Source organism: Hypomesus transpacificus, chromosome 15 (assembly GCF_021917145.1).
Source record: "Hypomesus transpacificus isolate Combined female chromosome 15, fHypTra1, whole genome shotgun sequence".
In the NCBI taxonomy this organism is placed as follows: Eukaryota; Metazoa; Chordata; class Actinopteri; order Osmeriformes; family Osmeridae; genus Hypomesus; species Hypomesus transpacificus.
In genome coordinates this window covers 7503867-7531562 of record NC_061074.1, presented here as the reverse complement: position 1 = coordinate 7531562, position 27696 = coordinate 7503867, and the positions used below count along the sequence as shown (strand labels likewise).

General features: G+C 46.4%; 1 protein-coding gene across 1 annotated transcript; it reads left to right on the top strand.

Moving 5' to 3' along the window:
- The first annotated feature begins 3022 nt into the window (after positions 1–3022).
- Positions 3023–27039, top strand: igsf11 (immunoglobulin superfamily member 11). The gene is made up of 7 exons (XM_047035769.1): positions 3023–3033; positions 11880–12043; positions 17910–18117; positions 18560–18715; positions 20622–20744; positions 21573–21720; positions 23389–27039. Exons 2-7 carry the CDS (start codon positions 12005–12007, stop codon positions 23882–23884), a joined length of 1170 nt encoding a protein of 389 aa, XP_046891725.1. The 5' UTR covers positions 3023–3033; positions 11880–12004; the 3' UTR covers positions 23885–27039.
- Positions 27040–27696: the final 657 nt, after the last annotated feature.

Genomic DNA, 27696 nt, shown 5'->3' with positions numbered 1-27696 from the left:
GCTTTCACCTCTCATATCTCTTCACCTAAATCATAATATCCTGGGAAAGATTGCCCCTTTTCTGTCGCCTACTCGCCGTTATCTGCCTGCCTATCTTTACGTGGAAGACGCGTTTTATGTTCAGTTTGACCGCTGTAACATCAGTTACCCTTCTCTCCAGAACTCCGGGTGGTTCCAAATCATTAGAGAACAAAGAAAGATGTGATATTGGTCTTCTCGTATCAAATACTGTCAAACATATGCTGCTGATTTGATAGTTTGGGCTAAAATACATTTCTTAAAGCTTACAGCTTTCTCTGTTTCCAGCGGCTGATGCTGGAGACCAGAAATAGAATATTGAGTGTGAGAGTGTGTGTATGGTAATTATCAGATGAATGCGTTCATTCCACCCATAGCCAAGGGCTGCAAGTAGTGTGAATAGCTCAACTGATTATTGAGAGGAAGGGAGAGAAATGGAGAGAAAACAGATAGGAAGATGGAAACTTGAGGCCTCATTTTTTTTTCCTTAACCTGAAAATGATTGGACTTTCTACTGGTCATTGGTGAACAACAAACCCTGTGGTCCACTTCTGTAGCAACCAGTGCACTTCACAATATCCCATAATAAAGATCTACCTAGCTACTATAGTGAAAGCCTTACACTCCCATTTATGTACATCTTTTATTTACATAGCTGAGGGAGGCGCCATAGCAACCTTTATACACGTTGTATCTCTCAGATGCCTGAAAAGCTGCAGCAGTTCTGTGAGAGCAGGAGCATTTACGCCTGGTATGGATTTTCCTTCAAGAGAAGATCAGATCTCCAGAAGCTGTGCGTATATGCCGGCCCCTGGATGAAAGCTCCAGACACAGCCTCACGAGTCCCCGGGTTACCGGGATTGTCTCTCCTCTGATCAGCAGGTGATAGGCGCACAGCTTTACCGGTTGACATTCTTAGCCCCAGATCTTCTTCTTCTCAGGGACCACAGGTCTCCCTAATATCCTATGTCAGCAGCTCAGCAGCTCTCTTTCTTTTTCTCTCTCTCTCTCTCTCTCTCTCTCTCTCTCTCTCTCTCTCTCTCTCTCGCTCTCGCTCTCGCTCTCGCTCTCGCTCTCGTTCTCGTTCTCGCTCTCGCTCTCGCTCTCTCGCTCTCTCGCTCTCGCTCTCGCTCTCGCTCTCGCTCTCGCTCTCGCTCTCGCTCTCGCTCTCGCTCTCGCTCTCGCTCTCGCTCTCGCTCTCTTACATACACACACACACACACAACACAAACACACACAGATGCACTGCATACAATCATATCTACACACATATGAAGCCCTGCTTCAATCCAAAGGCTTGCTGCCTGTCAGTCAGAAAAATCTCAGGGGAACCTCGACACACACACGCGCACACATACACACTTAGTACTGTATATCCACCCCAGGTCAGATCAATAGCCCTACGTTTATCCAACCCTCCACACCCCCAGACCCCCTCCACGTTCGTCAGCAGTAGCAACCGAATCGATTTCCTCACATCAACCCTGTCTTCATCATCTACCTCCAGGCTTGGGAGACGAAGGGGGGAGGAGGAGCAGGAGGGAAGGGGCTGGAGAGCACCATTGATACTGAGTCGGGGCACGTAAAAAAATCCACGTGAAATGAATGGCAGGGGCTGCAAAAGTCAATACTCACCTCCTCTTTTTCCTCTCTTAAGTTGATAGGGATATACTGTATGTAGGAACACATCTGTGCGTGTGTGTGTGTGCGTGTCTGTGTGTGTGTGTGTGCGTGCGTGTGTGCGTGTATGTGTGTGTGTGTGTGCGTGCGTGCGTGCGTGTGTGTGTGTGCAGGAGCCCCTGAGGAGCAGGATGGGCTGGGGGGGAATGTGTCAGATGTAATTCAGACCACCTTTTGTGATTCATCCGGAGTACAAATTGCAGGAAATCATGGAAGCGTTTGTCTCGCTGCGTGTGAATCCATCAGCTGGTTTCAATAGAGGACTGTGATGCTCAGTCAAACGCTTTCTCTATTGGGCTCACATGCACTCTTTCTTGTCTCGCTCTTTTTCTCTCTTTGCCTCTCTCTCATCCCCCCCCTCTCTTTTTCTTTCCCTCTCTCTATCTCTCGTTGCGGGCGAGGAGAAGGATGAGGTGGAGGAGGCCTGTTTGGCCAGCCATATGGCTCTGCCAGGGGCTCCAGAGCAGATGTGCTTGCATACAGTAGGGCTGCTCTGCCTTGCACACGCCTGTTACTGCCTCTGTAGAGGTCACAGTGACTCTGCCATCCCTACTCCCACACCGCTGCCTTTCGGGCCAGAACCCACAACTCCTACGCTGTAGCCTCTCTGGCCAACAACTACACCTCCCACACCACTGCCTTTCTGGCTGCACTGAACTACAACTCCCACCGCTGTGGCCAGGAACTACAATAGCACAGGTTCTCTTGTTTTTGTGCACTGCATGTTTTAGTGTTCCACTTTATTTCAACCAGGGGAAGAGTTGTTTCTAAACTAAAACATTTCCCACTGCTCTTTGGACAGGAACTACTGTACAACTCCCACACTGCTGACAGAACTACAGCATCCACTGTGCTGCTTCTCTGGGCAGGAAATACAACTTCCACAATGCTCTCTCTCAGGTTAAGAACTACATTTCCCACAGTTTCAAATTCAGACCAGCGTATAGCATCGTCATAAGGGCCTTGGGGCTAACACATAAATCACTTCTCCTGTAGTGCTGCCCCTCAGGCTTAAACTGAAGCTACATTCCCCTTGTGCTGCTCCCTAGGCTGTAACAGAGCTCCAATACAGCTCCAATCACCCTGAGGCTCAGTATGAACTTTGATTACCAGTCGCCTGCCTTTGAGGCTCTCCCAGAGGAAACCAGGAAGAGGGATTGGCATCGTCTAAAGCAATAGGAGCAGTGAGGAGTGTAAAGTCACCCCACCGTGTACGGAACAGAATGCAAGAACTTATGAGAAGGCAATTGACAAAACAACCAGTAAAGAGAGTTTTACATGTCTCCGTGGAGCCTCACAGTGCTACTATGAAGTGGATATTATTCCTTGCTGCAGGTTCATGTGTTCAAGACCCATCAGTGGGCTGGTTTTTATGCGTTTTGACAAACAACTTACGGTGCTGTTGAAAGCTAAGTCAGCACCTTTCTGTTGATTTTCCGGGCAGTGCATTTTTCTGAATCCTAAAGGGGGGGGGGTAGTGTTGGGTGAACGTACAGGGCTTGAGCAGAAAGGTGGTGGTGGGGTGCTCTGGATAAGTAAACTTTATGCTGAATGAAAAGAAATGCTAATTCAAACGAGAGCGTTGCCTGAACTTTTGCTGAGGCAGCGTTTGGCTCTCTGGACCCCTAGGCAGAGAGGGTTTAGGGCCCTCAACGTGGTCATCACTCACTCTCACATCAAAGGCACTCATACAGCACCCAGATCCTCTCTCACACACTGCCACACACACTTGCACACACATACACCCACACACTCTTGAACACACATATGCAAACACACATTTAGTTTATTGTGTATATGCGTGTGTGTGTGTGTGCGTGCGCATCTATCCGAGGATGGAAGCAGAGAGGCAGATGTTTTTGTCAATTTGCTGTGATCTAATAGTTGCAATGTTACAGAGGTGGTTTGAAGACAGATGCTAGTGTGATGTATGATTGTGGCTGAGTACAGAACACTCCATGCTGTAGCTAAGCAGGTTGATTTTGTCTTTCTGTAACACAAAGTTCTACAGCTTTGTAGCTAGATGACATGGACACTAACAAAAACATCCCCCAAAAAACATAATCAAAAGAGATTGCTCGACAACATGAACAAATAAATTCAGGTTGAGATTTAAGTGCCTTTTGCTCATGGTTAAAGCTGACCCTGGTCACTTGCCCCCTGACCTCTATCTGTCTGACCTGGACCACGTGTGGGGTGAGGGGTCAGCGGGGTTGTGTGTGTGCTGTGACGGCGGCTGTGAGGACGTCTCGGAGGACTGCAGCGTGGTGGCAGCTGGGTGGACGTGCAGTCAGTGGCTTTTAAAACGTCTCCCTCGGTCAGTCAGTCAGTACTGGCCTGACAGTGCTCATCTGACCACAGCTGGGAGGCTGTGCATTATGACCACTTCCCCTCTAAAATACTGCCTTTCCTCTCTCCTCTCCCCCCTATAAAAAAGACGTATATTTTAGTAAAGGCAGCCCCACCCCCTCCGTCACCCCCATCACCTGTCCATCCACCCGCCTTTTGCCTACCAGTGCACCCTTTTGACAGCCCCTGGAGAGCATAGTCAGAATTGCCCTCTTCCTGACTCCCACCGCAGTGTCTCCCCTGACTTGTTAAGCACAGACTCAGAGTTGCAATCAGCGGTCTGTTAAGTCAGCCAGGGGACTCAGCAAGCTCCCAGTGTTTTCCTGTAGGTATGGCCCATGGTACAGTTCTGGTTAAGACCAAGAGGTGAGGTGTCTTGTCTGTCTCAAGGATCTAAAATACACCACTTATAACCTAGAGATGCTGTTACTTGAGGTTTTAATGGAGTTTTTTTCACACGGCCTGGACTTACGTTTTGCACCACCTCATCCTGCTGACGCGAGCCTGATGGAGTTGAGCTGAAGTTCACTCCAAGTTTCCAAGGTTACCATTCATTAATACCTATTTCACACTGGGGAACAGTTTACAGTGGGATTGGCATGGGCTCAGGTCGTTTCGTTTTCATATTTCGAGGCTGTCTACATATACTGGTCATATACATGAGAGTGCCTTCTTAGTTGTCAGTTGGACGTGTGACCTCCCAGGGACTAAGGCCATGTAATGCCAGGCCATGTCAGGCCATGCCAGGCCTTACCAGGCTTGTTTTGCCAAGATGCTGGGTCCTAGAATAGCCCTGTGATCTGCAGGCAGCAACAGGTCATGTCAGGCTAGCTGAGAGGCTTACTCTACCTGCAGACGAGGTCAGGGCGCTGCCAGGCCACACACACACACACATAAACAAACACACACGTGTACACAAACACACTGAAAGCCTACAGAGATGGTAAAACCACACCCACCAACCCACAGACACATCCACACACACACACACACACACACACACACACACACACACACACACACACACACACACACACACACACACACACACACACACACACACACACACACACACAGCCAGGAAGGGAGGGAGTTGGCATTGGCATTGCTTACCCTGCTGATAGAGAGCTCCCTGACTGTGAAGTTATCCAGATGACAGGTCATGTAGTTCACTTGCTCAGACCTGGCCAGTGCTGAGGTAAGGAAAGTCCCTCTGCTGCCCAGCCTTTAGGAACAAGCAGCTTGTGACCGGATCCAGTGTTACTACGAGGTGTATGGCCAGGGCACAGCCTGTGGCAGTGTTGTATCATGCCCGCAGTTACACGGGCCAGCCATGTATGCATGCATGACACACATGCATTTTGTGAGTGCACACGCGTGTGTTTTTTGCATGTGCGGAGCCATCTGTTTGCAGCTTTAGCAGTCTTCCAGTGCTGGGGTTAATCTGTGCATGAGGGGCCATGGCCTACTTTAACTTTCTGCTCACTCACTGAGTGGAGGGTGCGTTCTCTCTCTCTCTCTCTCTCTCTCTCTCTCCTCTCTCTCTCTCTCTCTCTCTCTCTCTCTCTCTCTCTCCTCTCTCTCTCTCTCTCTCTCTCTCTCCTCTCTCTCTCTCTCTCTCTCTCTCTCTCTCTCTGTCTGTCTGTCTGTCTCTCTCTGTCTGTCTCTCTCTCTCTATCTTTCTCTCTCTCTCTCTCTCTCTCTCTCTCTCTCTCTCTCCTCTCTCTCTCTCTCTCTCTCTCTCTCTCTCTCTCTCTCTCTCTCTCCTCTCTCTCTCTCTCTCTCTCTGTCTCTCTCTCTCTATCTCTCTTGCTCTCTGCTTCCTACACTGCTCTGCAGATGATAGGAGTCACCACAAGATTTACTTAGCACCTCTCAAACAATCGCGTCTCCGTTTTAAAACACACACAGTTTTGCGTGATATCAAACGAGAGAGGACACATGGCGTGTGTGGGTTCTCTGACTCATGCACGAGTGCCATATGCGAGATAGCCGGCAGTCCACAGTAGCCTGTTGAGAAGCTGGCTCAGGTCTCATATGGTTGTACATAGGCCAACAAGTGTAGGGCAGTAACGTCTAAACAACGCATCTCTGCAGCAATGCAGTAGGATTTGCAGCTAAGCTATTCAGCCTGCTAAATTATGATATTTTAGCTATATTGTTTCCATTGTAGGGTAGCCTCAGTTAAGTGACAGAGATAGCAGCAGTGGCCACATAAACAGGGATGAGGGGGTGCAAGGAGATAGGTGGAGGGGTGGGTGCTCAGTGGATTGGGATTTTTAGTGGGGGGGGGGAGGTTTAGTTGGATTAAGCCGTAGACTACCGTGTGAAACGTCGCTGACCTTGTCTGCTGACCTACTGAATTCCCCAGCCAAGGACCCTGAATCACACAAACCAGGGAGAGTCAGCATGGCAGACAGACAATGTTGTAGGCCAGGCCAGGCCAGACTAGACTAGGCTAGGCTAGGCTAGAGCCTTTCCTTTGTTACAGTTCTGCTATAGTATAGAGAAGGCTGTGTGTTGAGGGGAGGGCTAACTTGTTTGTTTGTGAATAATGAATGAGGTGCATTTTATAATGTAGCCCCCCTGATCCCAGTGAGTGGGCCTCAGTCTCAGTGTCACGCTTGCTGTCACTTACATACCCTAGCAGCTAGCATGACGGGACACACTGCAAGCCGACAAACCTAGACGACAAACGATTTCAGTGACAGCGAGCGACACCAATTTTTTGATTTCAATGACGTCCTGATCGAACAGTTGGTAGTTTTTCATAAGACGACAATGACTCCAACAGATGACACACGTTACTCTAAATGTCTGTCTCAGAGACGGTGGTTGTAGTCTGTTGTTGTTGTTGTGCATCCTGGCTGAGCTGTGAGTGTTCGTGGTTGATGAGTTACCAACGAGCAGCTGGGTACAGACACAACTAGGACCTGAGATTCACTCAGGGGCCCCAGCCCCTCGCCCGGCGGGTCCACCCCCCCCCCCCCCCCCCCCGCCTCACACACATCAGAGGGCCTAGTGTGTGAACCCAGCACACTGTGAAGCCCATGGGCCCCCTACAAAGACAAGAACAAATAACCTTCTGTGTTTACAACGGTGTGTTGGCATGGAGGGGGCCTGGTTCTACCCTCAAAGTCACTGTTACAAAGCGTGGGAATCCTTTGTTCGGGGCCCAGCGGAGCCTGTCAGCGTCCCGACGTGAGCTCATCCCGATCGAGGCCACCGGGTCCAGTGCGGTGCGATGCACGCTGAAGAGACGGCAACTCCACCCTGCTCCTGCACCAACACTCAATGGTATCGGCTGCTGTTTCACAGCATCGGAGATTTGTGATTTTCCGAGAGTGGGTGTGGGGTTGGGAGTGGGGGTAGTGGGGAGGTGTGGTACGCTGGTAGGGTGGAGGGTGGAGGGGTGGAGATGCTGCAGAGTGGAGGCTGGCAGCTGGACGTGAGCTCCGGTGGGAGAGACAGATTAAAGAAGTGTCTATTTCAGTCTGGCCCGCATCCTAGTTAGGGGGTGGTCAGGCCGTTGGTTCTCCTGGAGAGACGGGTGTGTTTACCTCCTCCTGCCTGGCCGCTCCAACACAGCCAGAGGCACGTCACATCAGAGCATCACAGGCATCTGTTTGAAACAGAAATAAAAGTGAGGCCATGAATAAAAGAACCCCCCTATGAATAAAAGCACAGGGCTGCGATGCAAATGAACCAGCATGCAGCGGTGTGCTGAGAGAAGGAGAGAAGGGGGGGGGGGGGGAGAAAGAGTAACCTGTATATGATTCTTTTATCCAAGAGAGAGAGTGCTTGTTTTACTCAGGCATAGGTGCGCCTGTGATGGCACTGAGAGGAAAGTAGATGAGAGCAGAGAGTAATATAGAGGGGGAGCACAAACTCGGGAGGGAGAGCAAGAAAGACACACACACACGGACGCACACACGGATGCACACACAGACGCACACACGGATGCAGGGAGGGAGGTGGTCTCTCAGAGGTATGGGTTTCTATGCATTAATAAACAGGAATTTTGACACTTGGCTCCCGGATGAAAGGAGAAAGCTGTTTAACCGGAGCCTTGCCAAAGGCTCTTCTACTACTGCCTAAGGTGACTTTTTCAATTAGTGCTCCCTGGAAACACATGCCCCCCCCCCCCCCCCCCCCCCCCCCCCCCGCTTTTCTTTTCTCTCTCTTTCTTCCTGTCCTTTGTGTTTCCTTCATCTTTCCCCCCTTTCTCTTTGTTTCTTTCTCTATCCTTCTTTCCCTCCTCTCACATCTTTCTGTGGCCCGATTCCTCTCTCCACCTCCTCGTTCCCTCTCTCTCCTCTCATCCCGCATCCTCCTTCTCCTTCGCTCTTACCCCCCACGGTTGGGTCCTGATTGATACTGTAGATCACAAGTAGAGGAAGGAAGACCTCAATACCCGACTCACTCCCTAGCCCGTAAGTCTTAGGACCACCGCATTAACATTCCGCTTGAGCCTCTCCACTCCAGTCAGATCCACAGACATGTCTGGGTGGGAACAGGCCACCCGGGAACCAGGGGTGGGGAGGAACCGCGCAGCAGATAGGCCAGTCGATATTGTTAGGCCAAGCCACTCTCCACTGTCCCAAGGCAAGGCTTGAGGGCTGCTAGACAGTAGTATGGGGAGAATGTTTGTTTATAAAATAGTAATGGCACCAGCATTGTAAACAAAACGGAGTGGGGTGGGTTGGGTGACTCGTCAGAGAAGTGTTCTCCTCAGACAGACTGGGAGACAGGAACACCCCTGAGGACAGAACTGAACAGAACAGGACTGCTTGGGGGGGTTCAGTACAGTGCCACTGGACCATGGGGTTGTAGCGATATGGAACCGCAGCTCTCTGACATGGAACCGGCAGGGCTACCTCTGTCTCTGAGCAAGAAAGGGCTAACTTATGCATGAGAAGCCTTCCCTGAGCGACACAGAACGCTGGGCACCAACACTGCCGTCTTCCTGCACAGAAACATGGAGCTTTCTATGTGTGGATGGAGGTGTTTATTGGTTTGTGAAAATGTGAGTTGTGTAATCATACATTTAATGGATAATTCTCGGAAGATCTGGAAGTTCATATCTACGTATACACGGTCTCCTTTCTCTGTATTTTCTTCCTAACTGTCCTGTTAGCCACTGTTTCTGTTGGAGTTGTTGTGCATGTTGCTGTGTGTGTGTGTGTGTGTGTGTGCGCGTGTCTCTGAACAGTATGTGCGTGTGTGTATGTGTGTGCCTACCGTATGTCTGTGCGTGTAAAGTGGGGTTTAAACGTGTTAGATACTGCAACTGTTAACAGGCTGTGACTCACCATTCCATTAGTTTCAAGATGCACTACTAAGTACTTGAGTAGGCCATGATCCCTGGCTAAGTTACAGTAAGAAGTGGTAACGGAGGAGGGACTGTTCTGTCCTCCAGTCCCACAAACATCTGTAGCCTCAGAAATGGTTTCACCACACATAAAGGAGGGCACCATTTTAGTTTGAACCCAGCGCTAATACAATGGGTTCATTTGAACAATTGACATTAAACCTAAAATCAAATTGAAATGTGTTTGTGTTGGGAGTAAACTAACATGGGCAGGGCTTCAGTCATAATCCCATGCTGGAGAGGAGGGCCATTGGCTAAATTGTTGCTGTGCAATAATGAGGCAATCCCAGCAATCTGATCTTTCTCTTGCTGAGACAATGAGTAAACTGCAACAATGATATCACTTTTAGAATCCAGAACTGACGTGAACATCAAATCCCTTCTCAGAAAGGTAACATAGTTTCCAATGCGCATTCTCTTGTTTTCTGTTCTGTTTGTCCCTAACGGGCATCCACACATGTTGCCCCCCAGCTCGCAAAGACGTCTGTGGTTTGTTGTGAGGTCAGCAGGGCTTACAGGCAGTTTGGGCGGCTCGCTTCTCTAATCCAGGTTTGGAAAAGATGAGACTCCAGCTGCTGAGAGCAGAACATAGCAGGAGCCTTGGAGGAGTTTGGGAGGATAAGCTGATGCGCCTTGGATTTCTCCGCCCGGAGCTCCTACTCCTTCTCTCCTCCCTTCGCAACTTTCCCTTCCTCTTCTCTTGTTGCCATACTTTATCTGCTGAGTGTGAAACAGGATTACTCTCTGCTGCTCAGTCAGATAGAGACTCCAACTCACAGAGGTTGAGGTGTTGTGGAAGAATTTGGTACCAAGGGTCACAGAGGTTGGTGTTGTGTCAACACTGTACAGAAGCTTTGAGATGCTGGTTAAATATCCTATCTTTGGATTTCAAGAATTCCTTCAAGGCCTGATGGTTAGTGACAGAGTGACTTCAGGCCACTGCTGAGACTTCTATAAAAGTATAATCTCCCATGAGAAGATTGATTCACTGACAGGAAGTCATTCTTTCTTTCTCTATAGAAGGATCTTGGAGATTAGGAGGCTGTTAAAATGTGATTGAATGAGATTATACACTCCAGAGACAACATCCACACATCAAGAGTTTACAGCCAATATCCCAAGGGGGATGTGGAAGTGTAGTACACAACCGAAACGAGTACAGATGAGTATTAGTGCAATTGTACATTATCCTGTGGGGCCACTTCTTAATTCACAGGTCTTTTTCCACAAAAGGAAGTCATGAAGTCTTTACAATCGTATTACGTTCCCCAACAGATCCCCACAGATCGTTTACTATGAGCGGTAATATGATATCCTCATATTTCTGTAGTTCAGCTCCGTAGCTTTAGCTGCAGACTGATGGCTGGCAGTCTGGGGCCTTTGCCAGAGGAGAGCGTAGGACGTGTCTGTGGACAGCCAGTGAGCAGCGAGCAGTCTGTCGGCCGTGAGATACCAGCTGGCTCCAGCAGCCATATTCTTCTGTACTCCCACCTAGGATATATCAGCTTATGCCATAATCACCCTCTTACGTCTGAGCACATAACAGCTACAAGGACAATTCTCAGGACATGCCCAATTTCTCCTAATTTGATTACGGGCATTGTGTTGAGATAAGATGGCTCCCCACCGGGTTTGGGACGTAGACGTATGTTTGTGGGAGAGATATAACTCAATTTAGGCCTTAATGTGCTTAGCTGCTCCAGAAATAGGATGCTCGAACATATTTTTCTATTACAGTTAGCAACATTTTGACAGCTGGGCAGGATACTGGGTTGTTGGTTAGAGGTGATAGCATCTCATTTGGAAAATGTGTTTCACTAAGCATTCAAGATATAGAGCATTACAAAGGTTATCATTAGACTCAATAGGCTATATTCATATGGATGTTTGTAAATACAGTCGCTAATTCTAGCTTGTGAACGTACAGCTTAGAAAAGAAACATTGTTTTGTTTATGCTTGACAAGTCAGCTTTTTTTCTACATTTAGCCTTAACATATTGTTTGAGATATTTCCTAATGTGGTGTTCATTCAGCAGTTTAACAAAGACCCTAGTTATTAACTTAGTTTTGAAAAATTATGTTTTGTACCCTGTAGAGATGTAATGGTTGAGTGAGCATTGAAACAGAGATGCATGGTATAATTAGACATGACCTTTTCTTGTGAAAAATAGTAGTGATGCACAGTGGTTACAGAGTTCTCTAATGCTATCCTACTAAAATATGCAGTTTTTGTGACTTTTCTGGGCTAATATTGTGACTGTAGTTATTTTGGTTATTGGTTTATTTATAACTTAAAGAGAAGGGAATTAAAATCTCTTTAAATGAATTCATGATATTCCAATATCAAATGTTGTTTAATGTTCTCGTTGAGGTTTCTTTCAAGTTTAGACACAAAGTGTTATCTCATAAAATATATATATTTTTTCTCTTTCTGTCTCTCCTCCTCTGTTTTCTTCTGCAGTGTCTGTGAGGGCGTTGGACGTGACCGTGAGCCAGAGCAGTATTCAGGTAGCCCGCGGCCAGGCGGCCATCTTGCCCTGCTCCTTCACCACCAGTGCTGCTCTCAACAACCTCAACATTATCTGGATGGTCATACCGCTGTCCAATGCCAACCAGCCAGAGCAGGTACACAGATCCACACCCTACTGTGTTGTAGGGGGGTCAGATGGCTGAGCAGTTAGGGAATCAGAAGGTTGCCGGTTCGGTTCCCTGCCTTGCAAAATGACGATGTGTCCTTGGGCAAGGCACTTCACCCTACTTGCCTCAGGGGAATGTCCCTGTACTTACTGTAAGTCGCTCTGGATAAGAGTGTCTGCTAAATGACTAAATGTAAATGTATGTTGCGTTGCCCAATACAAACGTCTGTAAAAGCCTTTTTGACCAGCCTTTTGGAACAGTGCGCTGATACAAGAAGTGGTAATGAAAATAAAATGAGGGATAGAGAGTTGGATGAGGAAGCACATGTGAGCGTGGGTTGATAGTTATTAACCCCAGGAAAGTGCCTGGTATGAAGTAAAGCTGTAAGAGAACCTTGAGGCCAGTTCCACAGCGTAACGCCAAGCATCATCCACTCCTACCGTGACGCGGGCACTATTTCTGGCACACTGCTTAGAACCTAACCAGCTATACAGAAGGCCAGTATAGCACCATAGCTGTATGTGGTATTACTTTATTTTGAAGGGGCCCCTATAGGGCCTATGTAGACTTTCAACAAACATCAAACTACCAGTAACTCAGATTTACCATAGTCCATTAGATACCTAGTGTGTAGGGACTGGGTGTCTGTAGAATTTATTGGAGCTCTTAAAAAACAAAACAAAAACCCTGCATGGCAGCCAGTAACACTCTGGCACTGAGGCATCAGGCCCCCTTCTGGGCTTGGGGGAGGGGCTGCCCAGTACAGCTCATTATGTACCTGACCCACCATCATCTTTACTGGAGTATTCCCTGTCAACCATGGAGCATGTGCAGACAAGGCTTTGAAAGTTCAGCCAGGACCGGATGAATTCAAGCTGCTCCATGGCCAAACCGAGGCCATGGTGTGTGTGTGTGTGTGTGTGTGTGTGGGTGTGTGTGTGGGTGTGTGAGTGGGTGTGTGTGTGGGTGTGTGTGGAGGTGTGTATGCTGTGTAGCCATCAAACAGAGAGAGCACAGGTTTCTCTCCTGGCCTCTTTGATTCCATCTGAGTAGTTTTCCTGTGCAGCTGCAGGGCCCCTGAACCTCACCTGCCTCTGCCACTCTCAGCCCCGGCCACATAACGCATGATGATCTTCTGCACTAATTAACGCGCGCTCACGACAGGCCCCACAGGAGCAGCTGTTCGCACTAAATACATACACACGCACACATGCACACACACGCGCACACACACGCACGGATACACACACACGGATACACACGAACACACACGGACGGACAGTGGCATTGTCTTGCAGAGATGTAAATCTCACACACCCAGTTTCGAAACTACTAAATATACACCCATAGGTAGGGATGCGTTCAAATGGAAAATATCCAGACGGAATCTGACGGATTGAGATTCAGAACACACGCACCATGCACACAAGCACACCTACATGCAAGGTTACACCACACACACACACATAGATGCGATACAAAAACCAAGACCGCCCCACAGTGAAACAAGGGAGACGTTATTGGCAGACCTGACCTCCTTCAAGCCTGCTCGGGCAACATGTTCACATAAGCATCACTGAGATGCATCACTGAGATGTGCCGTGGGGGTGGAGGGGTGGAAGAGCGGGGGGGCAGAAAGGTGGAGGGAGCGGAAAGGTGAGCTGCTGTGTCTGGAAGGTTCTAGCAGGAAGAAATGATTCCACTCACATCATTCACGTGGTGCTGATGTATTCTCAACAGGATACAGATGTGATGCGTGTGTGTGCATGTTTGTGCACATGAGTATATGTGTGTGTGTATACTGTATCTACCATAGTGGATTAGCAGGACCAAACACATTGTATATCTCAGGTAGTGGCCTAGCACGTTATCAGCACATGCATGTCTGCGTTGCACATATACTCACTCTCTAACACAACCTAATGTGTGCATGGGGGTACTGTCATCTACCAACACGCCATCTCTGCAGACACGTGTCCTGAGTATAGCAGGTCATTAGCTCCCAAGCTGAGGTACATCACATGTCGCCTGTCCACCGACATTCTCAGTCTCATTAGAAGGCTGTGGTCCACAGTGTCTGCCCAGGGACAGGCGCAGCTCATTCAGGTGCTGTGAGGACACCTGCTATGCGTGAACCTAGCTGGTTAGCTGTTCAAAACATTGACAGCAGTTCGGTTCAGTGCTGCTGCCTAATGCTGACACATACAAGGTCAAGGTCACATGTGAGGAAGTAGCTGTCGTGTGGGATTATAGACAAAGACAAAAGGCCATTATTAATTACTGAACGGAGCCTGTACACACTCACACACACACTCACAAGCTATCTCTCTTTCGCTCGTTCCTTCTTTCTGTCAAACATATCTTCTCTTGGGCCCCCTCCCCTGCACTAGGCAGACTCCCAGCACTCCCACCCCACAATCCTCCTACCAAGACTGTATGCATGCTAGAGCAGGATGGAACTCTATACTCTCCCTTCCCTGTGGTTCCATTGAAGTGTTTATGTACCGGTGTAGGCTTCCCACTTGATGCTTCAACCGTCTGTTTAGATTGAAGTCCTTCTGAGGAGATGAGGAGGAGAAGGGATTCATTTCGGCACCAGGTTCTTACTGTATCTTCGATACCAGGCATCAGGTTTCAAAACGAGGACACCAGCAGCGTTCTGCCTCCTTCCGTTACATTCTGAAGCTTTAACTGCCTTGGCATGAGTCCCTGGACAAAACTATTTCTGGGGAATGGTGAAACTTTACCATGTGACGTGCCGCCCGATTCTAAACGCCCTCAAAGGTACCAAAATAAACTTCTGAGTGAACCCTTCCCTTCCACTACACCCCCCCCCCCTCCATCTCTGTCTATTCTGCCTCATCTATTGTGCTGTAATTGTTGTCACAGCACTTAAAGCGGGAACCAGCCTTCCCAGCAGCTTCACCGGTAGGAAGCCGGCCTCAATTGCTAAATGCTAAGATCCACAGTCGAGCTGCTAAATACTTTAGTGTTTGTTTATCCTTTCCTGTGGATCCCAGATTAAGGCAGATAGAGAGGCAGGCGCTGCGTCGGACAACAGACCTGGAAACAAATCTGTCCATTTTCCTCCTCTGGACTAATGAAATGTTGTCTTGAGCCCTAGGTGTGACATAATCCAGATACACATGCAGCCATGTATACGTCCACACGCAAACACGCACACCCATCCACACGCAAACGAGTTCAAACACACTGTAAGGTTGATTTGTTAGGAAAGAGCAGGTGGTGGGGGGGGGTGGGTGGTGGGGGGGGTGGGTGGTGTGGGGTGGAGAGAGGTGCTCTGGGCGTGGCAGTGGGAGTGGACATAAACACGTATCCCACCTACTAATTCAGGGTGGGTGGAGAGGGCGATTGAGCAGATGCTTCAGTTATATCACCAAAGGAAGGCTGCAATGCACGACCAAGTGTTTGAAACAGGGTTACCGTGGGAGAAATTGTTGGAGGATATTCTGTAGTCTGAAGGTGACAGAGGAGAGAGAGGGGGGGTTAGTTTCAAACAGGGTTGTGGTGGAAGAGATTGGTGAAAGATATAGAATGGAACTGAGAGGAGTGTGGGAGATAGTGGGTTTATGAAGGTATAGAGGATTAACCAGAGTTTTTTCCAGACAGTATGTAGTTTTGCTTGGCTAGAGTAGCGTTTGGGTGTAGTTTTAGAGCTTTAAGAGGGAATACAGACGGATTAAAGTCTTGGGAAAGGAATGGGTTAAAGTCTGTTCCGATACCATGACTTTGACAAATATGACAAATAATTTCAGGTACATTTTTGAGTTATGGTTACATAGGTATATCGGGGAATTACTGCAGCAGTCTGGTTTTAAAGACTGTGCGGGTGTGGAGGTTTGGATGGGGTGAGGGTGTGGAAGGTTGGATGGGGTGAGGGTGTGTGGGTGAAGGTTTGGATGGGGTGAGGGAGTGGAGGGTTGGATGGGGTGAGGGTGTGGAGGGTTGGATGGGGTGAGGGTGTGGAGGGTTGGATGGGGTGAGGGTGTGGAGGGTTGGATGGGGTGAGGGTGTGGAGGGTTGGATGGGGTGAGGGTGTGTGGGTGGAGGTAGCAGGGTAGCAACCAGTAGCGCTGGACCTGAGGTCAGTGTGTTGGCTCTGTCAGGATGCCATCTGTACGGGGGCCATGACCTCTTTTTTTCCTGCGCCGCTCAACGTAGCCAACGAGGTCACATGAGAGGCGAGGTGATCTCACACACACATGGATAAACTCCCCCCCCCCACACATACACACACACACACTGAAGTTCAGACATGTACGGGCACAAAAAACACACGTCACAGGATATTACAGGAACACACTCTGGCATCATACACACACACACCACATGCAGTTGCGTGTGTGTGATTGTATCACTTTCAGACAACATGCAGCTTATTGTCACAGGTTATGAGTTGGAGGCGGGAGGGTGAGGTACAGCCGGGTCGCTATGGTGACGTCAGCCAGTAGAGCTACTGCAGGCTCAGGATCAGGACAGAGAAGCAGACTCACTCAGTGTCTGGCTCTGGAGACTGGTGGAGAGACTCACTGAAGAAGAACACACACACATGCGTGCACACTTACAAATACATCTAACACACTGGCATGAACACACAGAGGTACGTGGGTAGGAACACACACACGCTCACAAATACATTAGAACAAATACACTGGCACACACACACACATGCAATCGTGCTCGCTCACAAATACACACATGCGTTTTCCAAATGTGTTTCCAAACACACTGGCGTAAACACACACACACACACACACACACTCTGGCTGCAGTGGCGTTCTGGGATCTTATCACAGCTGAGGAGTTGCCTATTCATCTGCACATAAGAGGGACCAAGCACACAACGCTCAGGAAATTGCGCTGCCGCAATTTACAACCGTTAAGCAGGCAGCAGTGTGTGCTACCGCAGTGTTCAAGTGTGTTTGTGTGTGTGTGAAGTGGATGGTAGTGGGCGTATGTGTGTGTGTGTGTGAGTGGGGGCGGGTGGGTGGGGGGTGGGGGAGGGGGGGACCAAAGAGCTCTGGTTCAGTGCCTGACTAGGCCTTTGAACATGCCAGTTCAATGAGGCTTCTTTTTAAACACGAGTGAATAGCCTCTCTGATACCCGCTCCCCTCCCCCCCCACCAAGCCCCCTGCCACCGTGTCTTTGGGAGCCAGCTCGGAGGGTGAGGTACTCTTCATGTGGAGGGTGGGCTGCAAATGAGTTGTTCATTCAGGAAAGTTCAAAGCTGGGGTGAAGCTTTCAAACACCTTAAGCTCTTGTAACAATCTGCTCTCACAAACGACCCACATAAGTTCAATCGCCATGTGAATTTTCCTTTTGATGCTTTGACATTATGTTTACATCACTGAGTACAACCAGTGCTTTTAGATTTGAGGGAAGATCAAAACCAGGCTAGTAATTATGTCACCCTCTTTGTGAGCACGTTTTGGGGTCCTGGTCATGAAGAGTTGACATGAGGCCAATAAAATGTCCTCCTAGCTACTAGAATGTACTTTTGTTATTTGGCTGTTCTGAGTCAGGCAAAAAGTTAGATTAAAGGTTAAATTATATACCATGTAACTACCTAGGTATATAAATATATATATTATCCGTGCAAAGTAGATTTTTTACAGTGCAAGGGTGCCCTCTAGTGTTGGCTAACTATGATAGTAGATCCAGTTGTTATCAGACCAGTTCAATAAAATGTGTAAGATCCTTTACTGACATTGTTATAGTTTAGTTGTTGTTGCACTCTTGATTGCATTTGTCTTCCTTTTGTAACTGTCTTCCTCCATGTCTGTTGCTCTCTCTCTCTCTTTCTCTTTCTCTCCTTCTCCCCTCCTTCTTCAGGTGATCATCTACCAAGGTGGGCAAGTATTCAGCCTTGCCAACCACCTGAATGGCAGGGTGGGCTTCGTGGCCACCATGCCCAGCACAAGTGCCTCCATCTTCATCAACAACACCCAGCTGACGGACACAGGGACCTACCAGTGCCTGGTTAACAACCTCCCGGACAGAGGGGGGCGCAACATCGGGGTCATCGGCCTTACCGTGCTGGGTAAACCCACCTTAGAGGCAGAGACAAACAGACAGGCAGACAGACAGACAGAGATAGAAAGAGAGAGAGAGAGCGAGAGCATTCCAAGGTCCCTATCAAATGCAAAGAGAGAGAGAGAGAGAAGTGTTTAAGTGGGTACAGAGTGGGAGCTACCTGATTAAACTTGCAAGCAGCTGGTGCTGTTTCTGGTGTACGTCTGATGCCATTAGCACCCACTCCCCAAATCCATCTGTCCTTCCTTCCTTCCAGCCCTCTCTCTCTCTCTCTCCTCTCCCTCCATTCCAATAGTTCACATGAAGGCTTGAAAGTGTCATTACCATCAGAGAGTGAGAGTGAGAGCAAGAGAGTGAGAGACAAAGAACATTCATCTGTGAAGAACAAATATGTATGATTTCAACATCACACTAACCTCAATGCCCCCCCCCCCCCCCCCCTCTCCCAGTGCCCCCCTCGGTGCCAGCGTGTCGTGTCCAGGGCACGCTGGATGTGGGCAGTGACATCATGCTGATGTGCAGCTCAGATGAGGGGATCCCCACGCCCACCTACTCCTGGGAGAAGCTGGAGTCTCTGCCCAAGCTGCCCCACACCGCCATGCAAGGTACTAAACCCCTGGCCATCGGAGTGCCCTTTTGCCCCACCTTTGCTGGTAAATCACATCTTCTACGAGTCACACACCCGGCCACGCCCATCTGCCACACCATGCCCCGCCCACTAGACCCTGACTCTGATCCTGAAGGGTGTGACTTGTGCGGTTCAGTGTGTGTGTGTGTGTTTAAATTGTTTCTGACATTGTTTCTGTGTGTGTGTGAGAGAGCGAGAGAGCGAGAGAGTGAGAAAGCGAGAGAGCAAGAGAAACTGTACTGTACATCTGTACTGCAGTGGGTGTAGATATGTGTGTGTCTATATGTTATGTTATTATGGTGTGTTTGTTATGATTATGCTTGGGGCTTGCTGTACACTTTGTCTACCTTTATCTCTAAACCCTCTCAACTCTTATGAAGATCTGCAAGGCTTAGTTTGTTGTAAAAAAAATAGCTGCCAATCAAAAAGCAAAATAGGGCAGTTGAGTTGGGAGGGTCTAAGAGGTAGAGGGCAGTATGTGTGCTGGTCACTGTCTCTCCTCTTCTTTCCAGCTGTGAACACAGCTCAGTGTCTGCACTTCACCTCCACGCCTCCCTCAGACAATATCTGGAATTCTTTAACACTTTTAGATCATTTGATGTATCCTATCTGATGTGCTGGATGGGTGGAGTTTGCAGGTCTGGGATCGCACATTGTGTTGCACTGGGCATAATGGAATCAAGCACAGATCAAGTGAAATTATTCCAGATACTGTTGAATCAGGGTCGGCTCACCATCATACACTACTGATAAATTCATCTCAATGCTACTACCCTCAGGGATAATATGACAATGTTGTGGTGTTTCAGGGATCTTGAATTTCCTTTGGTATCAAGAAAATGATTTGAATAGAAATTGACGGGGAAACACAAGAACATGATTTTATTTTCTGTTGAAAACATTTGAGGGCTTAAACCTCCAGTCCCTCTACAAAACTATTGTCAAAAAATAATACTGGAACTGCTGTATGTAAGCTTTTTATTGACATTTGCTGAAAAGATTAGCTATCTCTGTTTACAGACTTCCTTCTCAAGCCTATTTTCTCTCTCTCTCTCTCTCTCTCTCTCTCTCTCTCTCTCTCTCTCTCTCTCTCTCTCTCTCTCTCTCTCTCTTTCTCTCTCACTCTCACTCTCACTCTCACTCTCACTCTCACTCTCTCTCTCACTCTCACTCTGTTGTTTTGGGCAGTAAACGTTAAGCTGCTCAGTTCCATGGCTATATTTCTTTGTAAACACAGAAGGACAAGGAAAAACAGACAGAAAGAGAGAGCGTATAAGAGTGAAAGAGAGCGAATGGGCAGTAGAGAAATGTAGGTCAGCAATCTGGATTTTAAAACTCTCACTATGTGCTCCTTAAATTCCCAGGGCACAGTGGGCTGTTCTTAAAGGCAGTAGCATGTTTTGAAAGTAACAGCCCATGCACAGAATATTTTGGTTATTTTGTGAACCATAATCTTACCTTATGTTCCAGTGGACTAAGAAACATCACCATTCCAATGTGTAGTGGTAGTTTGGCGCCCTCAACAGGTGTGTTTTTGCAGTGGTCATACTAAGACCCTGGAATCAGCACTGTTCATTTTGACCTAGATGATGACCAAGAGTTCACTCTTGACTATAATACAAATGATTGACAATGGAGTCATGGTTACCTTAAGTTACTTTTAAGTGTGTGTGTTTGTATTCCTGTCTGTGTCTTTGTGTGTGTGTTTGTATTCCTGTCTGTGTCTTTGTGTGTGTGTGTGTTCCTGTCCGTGTGTGTGGACAGGAATGTCTGTCCGTGTGAGTGTTGGGAACATTTTCATACCTGGATGTGCATGCCTGTGTGTGTGCCTGTGTGTGTGTGTGTGTGTTAACCCCCCTTCCTCTTCCTGTGTGTGTGTCCAGACCAGATGCAAGGGACAGTCACACTGAGGAACATCAGCACCAGCACATCTGGACTGTACCAGTGCATCTCCTCCAATGCCATCGGCAAGAGCACCTGTCTGCTCAACCTGCAGGTGGTAGCGCGTAAGTAGCTCTGAGCATTTTGTAAACAATAACAACATAAAAGGAAACATTTTTGGACTTGTAGAAGGGCCTTACTGCAGCCCACACTCTTCATCAAAAGAATGCTGTGTAGAACCATTTGACAATATAGGGTTTCAGACAGAAGAAGCCTTCGCAGGTCAGTTAGAAAAGGATTTTGTTACATTACAGATTTATTTTGAACCAAAAATCTGAATTTTTAGGAGTGCAAATCCACCTGTTGGAAATGCCATGGACAGCCACTCAACCAAATTGACTCATTTGCTTCTCCAAATGACAGCCATGTTTTAAGTGGGGACAGAGTGGGAGCTACCTGATCAAACTTGCAAGCAGCTGGTGCACGTTTCTGGTGTACGTCTGACGCCATTAACACCCACTCCCCATATCCATCTATCTTTCCATCCATCCCGAGAGAGAGACTAGTGGGCATGCTGTTGCCATTCAACCAGCTTTTAATGATTTATTCATGTTGTAATGCTCAGAAGCCCTAGAGTGACTCTGTAGACCAGCAGGCACAGGGCCTGGGATTTAGTCCTTCTGTTGTGAAAGAGGTATTACCATCACGACTGAGTCCCAGTTCAAGACACACATTTTTAGACTTTCATTTGTCATTGAGAGGTGGGGGGGAAAAGGTAGGCAACATTGGAAACATGGCTGATGTCAAAAACGTTTACCACACCAACTATTTAAATGTGTACAGTAGTTTTACGAAATGAATGAAAGAATGACATGCACAGCTCCACACTTCAACAGCCACCCACTCTCGCAGTACCAACATATTTGTAACCTGTGTGTCCACTGTCCCCTCAGCCCAGCCCCAGAGTGTGGGTCTGATAGCAGGCACCATCGCCACGGGCATCCTGGCTGTCATCATCTGCTCCCTGCTGGTGGTGGTCACGCTCTTCTACTGGAAGAACAAGAACAAGTACGAGGAGGAGGAGATCCCCAACGAGATCAGGTGTCTCTTCCTTCCATCCCTCCCATATTCATCCATCCATCCATTCATTTATCCATCAATTCATTCAGTCATTCATTCATTCATACATCAAATCAAATTGTATTTAATTGTTATACAATGTCACAAAGGGCTTCACAGATCCAAAAGCCATCCTAAACTCTCAGAGAAGACACGCCCAACTATCAGGGAGAGAAACAATGAAAACCTTGAGAGGAGTAATTCAGTGATTCACGCATTTCATCCATCTATCCATCCTCTCAATCCAGTGTCTTTCATTCATAAAGCTTTGTGGTCTTCAGTGAAACTGTATATACACTGGTGTCTGGAACCAGTGTCTGTAGGCCTATTACAAATCAGGCATTCGGGTCGGTCTGGTTTATGCTCAGTTGATTAAGTTCATATGGATTTTAAATGTACGATCCCCCCACCAAAAACACAAACTTTTAGTTCCCCCCGCAACTTTTACTCATCTCAACCATAATTTGTCATTTCAAACACTCTGGGAGTTCTGATGCTGTTAAAAATGGGCTCCAAATTACTCTCTAGATTAGCTCATAAATCGGTTTGGAAGATAAATCGTGGTTCAAACAGTCCGGTCCTGAGCGTCTGCATGGATAACATCTGTCTCATTTTGGGCTTGACTGCATCTCTGCATGCAGATGCCCTAGCTAGCGGCTTCACACACTTCACACATCACAATCTCCTCTCAGACACAATCGATCACCGCCAAGCTGTACTCCAGTCAATATTCTTCATTACTATATTATTACAACAGAAACACTTTTACAATGGATTTGATTTTAAAGCAAGGTAAGCTAGTTATGGTTGGTGTATTTATTTAAAAAGCAAATTATTAATAATTGAAATAGAATCAAATTCTTTCAGTGACTTTTTTGAAATTCATCTCTGTATTCGAGGCAATCATTGGGTAATTGTTGTTCAAGTTAGTTGATAGGAGATTGCAAAAGACATTAGGGACTGTCAATTCTATTTCAAATCAGTTTTTAGTTTGTGGGGGGGATGTTCATAAAGAGACTTCTATCTGATCTGAGTGCAGCAGTAGATAGAAACCGACTGTAGGTCCCTAGCCGGCAGAGTCTTGCACTTGCTGCAAGGCGCCTTCTAGCAGTTTGAAATATTAATGGGCAAATCATTATATGTTAACAGTAAATAATTTAAGACAATTTAATTGACAACCTCACATAAATCAAATGTATCTCTATTACTGTCAGCTCAAGTTAATTTAAATTGGCAGAAAGAGAGGGAGAGAAAGTGCTCACCCCATTCTATGTTTCATGAGTCATGATCGAATACCTTTCCTTATTTATTTAGATGTATTTCTTTGACTTTTGCAACCAACTTTGATTACAAATAGGCTTTCAGATTTAAAACTGCACAAACCATATAAAAGCTTAATCAAATGATTTATTCAAGGTTTTGCGTATGACTCATGCGTTATTGGATTGGATTATCACAAAAGAGCATGAAAATGGCATTGATGTTATTAGTGTTATTGAATAAGGTGTTTTTAACAGCAAACTTGTTCAAAGAGAAGTGTGCTACAGTATGTCAAAGTGCCTGATTGAGATATGTCTGCTTTTCCATGACCTGTCTTCTTGCCCTCTGCTTTGCTCTGCCCTCTCCCTGACACGTCCCTTCACCCCGCAGGGAAGATGACCTGCCCCCCAAGAGGTCTTCGTCGGTGAAAGCTTTCCACGCAGACGCCTCGTCCTCAGAAAACGACACGCTAACCTCCACCAACACATACAACAGCCGCTACTGGCACAACCCCAAGCCCAACTATGACACCAACTCCTACACCCGTTACAACGGTGACACCCGCCAGACCTTCTCCACAGGCCATCCCCCAGCCACCACAGCGGCCCCGGGTTCCGCCCCGGGTTCCGCCCCTCTTGCCCGCCAGGCCTATTCCAACGGAAGCCACACCCTCCCCCCGCCCAAGACTCTGGTGGTCACCACCAACTCCGCCCCTTCCCCTCCCACCATGGTTCGGAGTAATGGCTCGGTGAGCCTGAAGCCTGTAACCATGGGCTCCCACGGGCAGCACACACACTCGTACGCGGTGAGCCAGGCCACGCTGGAGCGCATGGGCGCTGTTCCCGTCATGGTGCCAGCTCAGAGCAGGGCAGGGTCGCTGGTCTGAACCTAAACCCTCCAGAACTTTCTGCCTGGGCCTCGAACCCTCTATGAACCAGTTTAGGACTCACTCTCTCTGAGAATTGAACTCCCCTTTGCACTGTCTGAGACTCAATGAAGCAGCCTGCCTCCCTTTACTAGGATCTCTTTCTATCCCTTTTTAACTGATATATAACTGGTTAACTCACAGAGTTCACTTAATGCCAACTCCATGCTTACTGGATCCCAATCTCAAGCAACATCCGATGTTCTGCTCCTATTGATCCTTTTCTGTGGCGGGTGTGGTCATGATGCTTTACTGATAATGAGTGGAATGAGAATCACACAGAGAAGAAAAAGGAGGGACTGGAGACAAACTGGATCGTCCCATTAGCCTCAGAACCGGGTCATTGTGATAGTGTGTGATTTATGTGTGTGTGTGTGTGTGTGTGTGTGAGCAACATCAGATGTGTCAAGTTTCTATTTCCTTGTTCTGTCATTGCTAACTCCTCCCAGGACACCCCTCAGAATGTGCATGTGTATGAAAGTAAAACTGCAATATTAGGTTTCTTTTAATAACCGTTGTTTGAATATTGATTTAAGCGTAAACTGTAGGAGATTGATGTCTTCACAGTTGTTTTAAATGATCAAGATGACTTTTTGGGAAATGGCCTTAGAAGCATATAGATGGAAAGTGAATGTTTCAATGGGGAAAAAGTGTGTGGAATTGTATTTTGTTCTCCTTTCAAGAAAGTCACTGTACGGCGCAGATGATGTGATGGTCTCATGACAAAATGGCAGGCACAGAGTGATAGAAAAGACAATGGTGCTCATTTTCATCTCAAAAAGGGTTAGAGGTGTTGGTCTATGTTAAGCGTAACCCTAACAGTCTACCAAACTAGAAGTAAAGGAATGCGTCATTCACTGAACTTTGGTTTTGTAAGCACCTTCTTCGTCACAGTTAATTAAGAAACCTCTATTAAGATCTTGCCCTGGCAACTGCACATTTCCCTCACAAACACTTCTCACAAAACTACATTTGCCTGGAGCTCTGAAACTTGAAGCTACATTTTAAGTTATGCAGACATTTTGGTACTTGTAGTCTGAGCTGTTTGTGAGTGCTGCATACGTACATGTTGTCGCTTTGTTGTGACCAAGTCTGGCCCACGTCATTGATGCTCTGAAGAGAACAGAGGGGACATGTTCATACATCCTTTATAAGACACGAAAAAACTATATTTGAAAGGGGTGGCTCTTGAAAGAGGCTAACTGTTTTATACTGTAAATATTTTAACTACTACTGGTAGACTAGTCAATCTAAGAAAAAAGTCAGATGTCTGATGGACTTTACATCTCATGTGTCTTAATTTAAGAGGTCTGCTCTTTTCTGTCCTGTTAGACACTGATATTGTTTGGAGAGAATGCTGTCCAATTCTTGATGAGAGGGGTTAGGTGCTCCACTGTGTTTCCGCTGGCTAACATCATTAATTTCATTAAAGTGAAGTTGTTGTCATCAACTTAAACAAAAAACAGTAGGCAAATATGTACTTTTAACCTTTAAATAGCTTGTAAGGTTTGACCGGCCAGTTGTTTACTTTGCTGACAGTTTCCTTTCAACACTGCATCCTATTTGCGGCTACCAGTGAGACCACCTTTATCCCAGTATGGTTAGAGCTGCAGTGAGTGGACTTTTCTGTCTACTTTCAAATGCTTCTCCGTCGATGGCATTGATGTACTGAGATAGCGAGGCCTTCTACCTCTTTGGAACTGTTCCATCCATTCCATTTGTTCAGACTAAATCAAGCTTGCCTTGATCAATTAGAGAAATATAAATAGGAGTTGTTGTTGACCAACGTTTGATGCCAAACAAACAAAATCATTTAATAAAACTAATGTATTCCGTTTTTTTTCGGATTCCGATTGGGCCCTGAGTCTACCAACAGATCAAACTGGCATCTTGTGTGGTCAATCCAGAAGACTCTGGAAGTAGACATTTTAGGGACTTCATCAGAGCTGGAATGGCATGATGTACACCCTGATGTTTAATACTTCTGTCTTCTGCTTTAAAGGTTTCACATTTTTTTTTATTTATGTTTTTGTATGAACTTTCCAATACAGTATTATCTATTCTGTTCTTTGTATTGCAAATCTTAATACTTGACTAAATCTTTAACACAAGAAAAATCAAACGGTAATGGTGTGATACCAATTATATATTATTTCTTAGGATAACCAAAAAATGTAACATTAAGGTGTACCCACAGTTTTTTAGTGTAATGTTACGTTTGCCATTAAATGATAGATGCGCTTTAATAAACTACATAATTGAGGAACATGGAAATTTGCTCTGGTACAAATTCATTACAGCGTATCCAGTCTTGTTAACTAAAGCAATATGATTGGTGGAAAGAATGCTCTGTTGACCTCTCAATATTTAAATACTTTTAGCAATAATGAACCACCACAGAACGATCACATTTTACTTGTTGTTTAACGATTTTGAGGGGATTTCCCAGCACAGATTAAGGCAATTTCTGGATTAGACAACAATAATTTGATGTACAGGATCTGTAATCCAGAACAAGGTACAGTCTGTACTGGATTGTTTTTTTTTTAATCTCAAATTTCTTTCAAAACCATGGCTGAGACACTGTTCACTAGGATCAGGTAATAAGTCTCTATCTCTACAACCACTTTTGTTGCGGGATGTCTACATGGAGCTACAAAAATAAGCATGCATGTTTATGATTTGTTAATCTGCTTCTCTCAAGCCTGCGGCTGTCCACACTACTGTAGATCTACACATGCAAGAAAGGCACAGCCATTCATCATCACCACAACATCCTCATTCCACTAGCACGTGTCAGGTTTGAAGTTGAGTGGGATAAGATGGTTTAATACGCCTATCCCAGAGACAGTAATGGTGAGGAGAGGAGCACCCAAAAACTATCATCTCACTCTCTGACCCACAATCTTTATTACTGGAACACTCTAGAAGAACTGATCCCAGGCCAAAAAGAAGATACACTGGTGCATAATTTGCCAAGGCCATAGCGACATCAGGTTGTGTGTATATAGACAAATACAAAGTTATATCGCATTGCCAATAGTCATTTGTACATATGTAAAATAAGATCTTGTACTTCTGTTGGGTTGATATCAAATATGTAAAATTAACACTGGAAGTTGTAGTGAAATAAATATTGTTAATATATTCCACTTGCAGTTTATTTCTATTCTGTGGATATTTACTGTGAGTGAATGTGGGTGTGTCCAGCTGCAAGTATGTGTGTGTGTCTCTGAACTGGGACTGAAATGGAGACCAGAAAACCGTACCTGTCTGTCTCTACAAATTTAAAGCGTCTCTGAAGTGTTCTCTTCTTGGAAAAAAACAAAAAACAATACCCCAGTTCACCATAAGAGGGCACAGCTGTCTCACTACTCAATGCACCAAACCACTTAAGTTTGCTCAGCTAAAACCTGCTGCTCTGTATTGATTACAGAAAGAAATATGGACAGTTTCCAAGTTTTGTATTTAACTCCATAATCATAAACAACTTTTAATTAGACAGTAATCCTGACCAAAAATGCTAACCCAAATTGGTTAGGCTCAGTTAATAATTCTGAAAATAATTGGGTTATTCAAATAGACCAAGGAGTTGATTTGATGTTAATGGACTTTGCAGGTTTTGAATGCTACAGTGATGGATTTAGATCAGCCAAACAATTGTAATTTTGATTAATCAACCACGCTCCTGTATTCATGTTTTGTTAATTAAAATCACTCTCTTCAATAATCTCTCATAAATCCACAAGGTGCTGTTTTCACATAAGTATAAT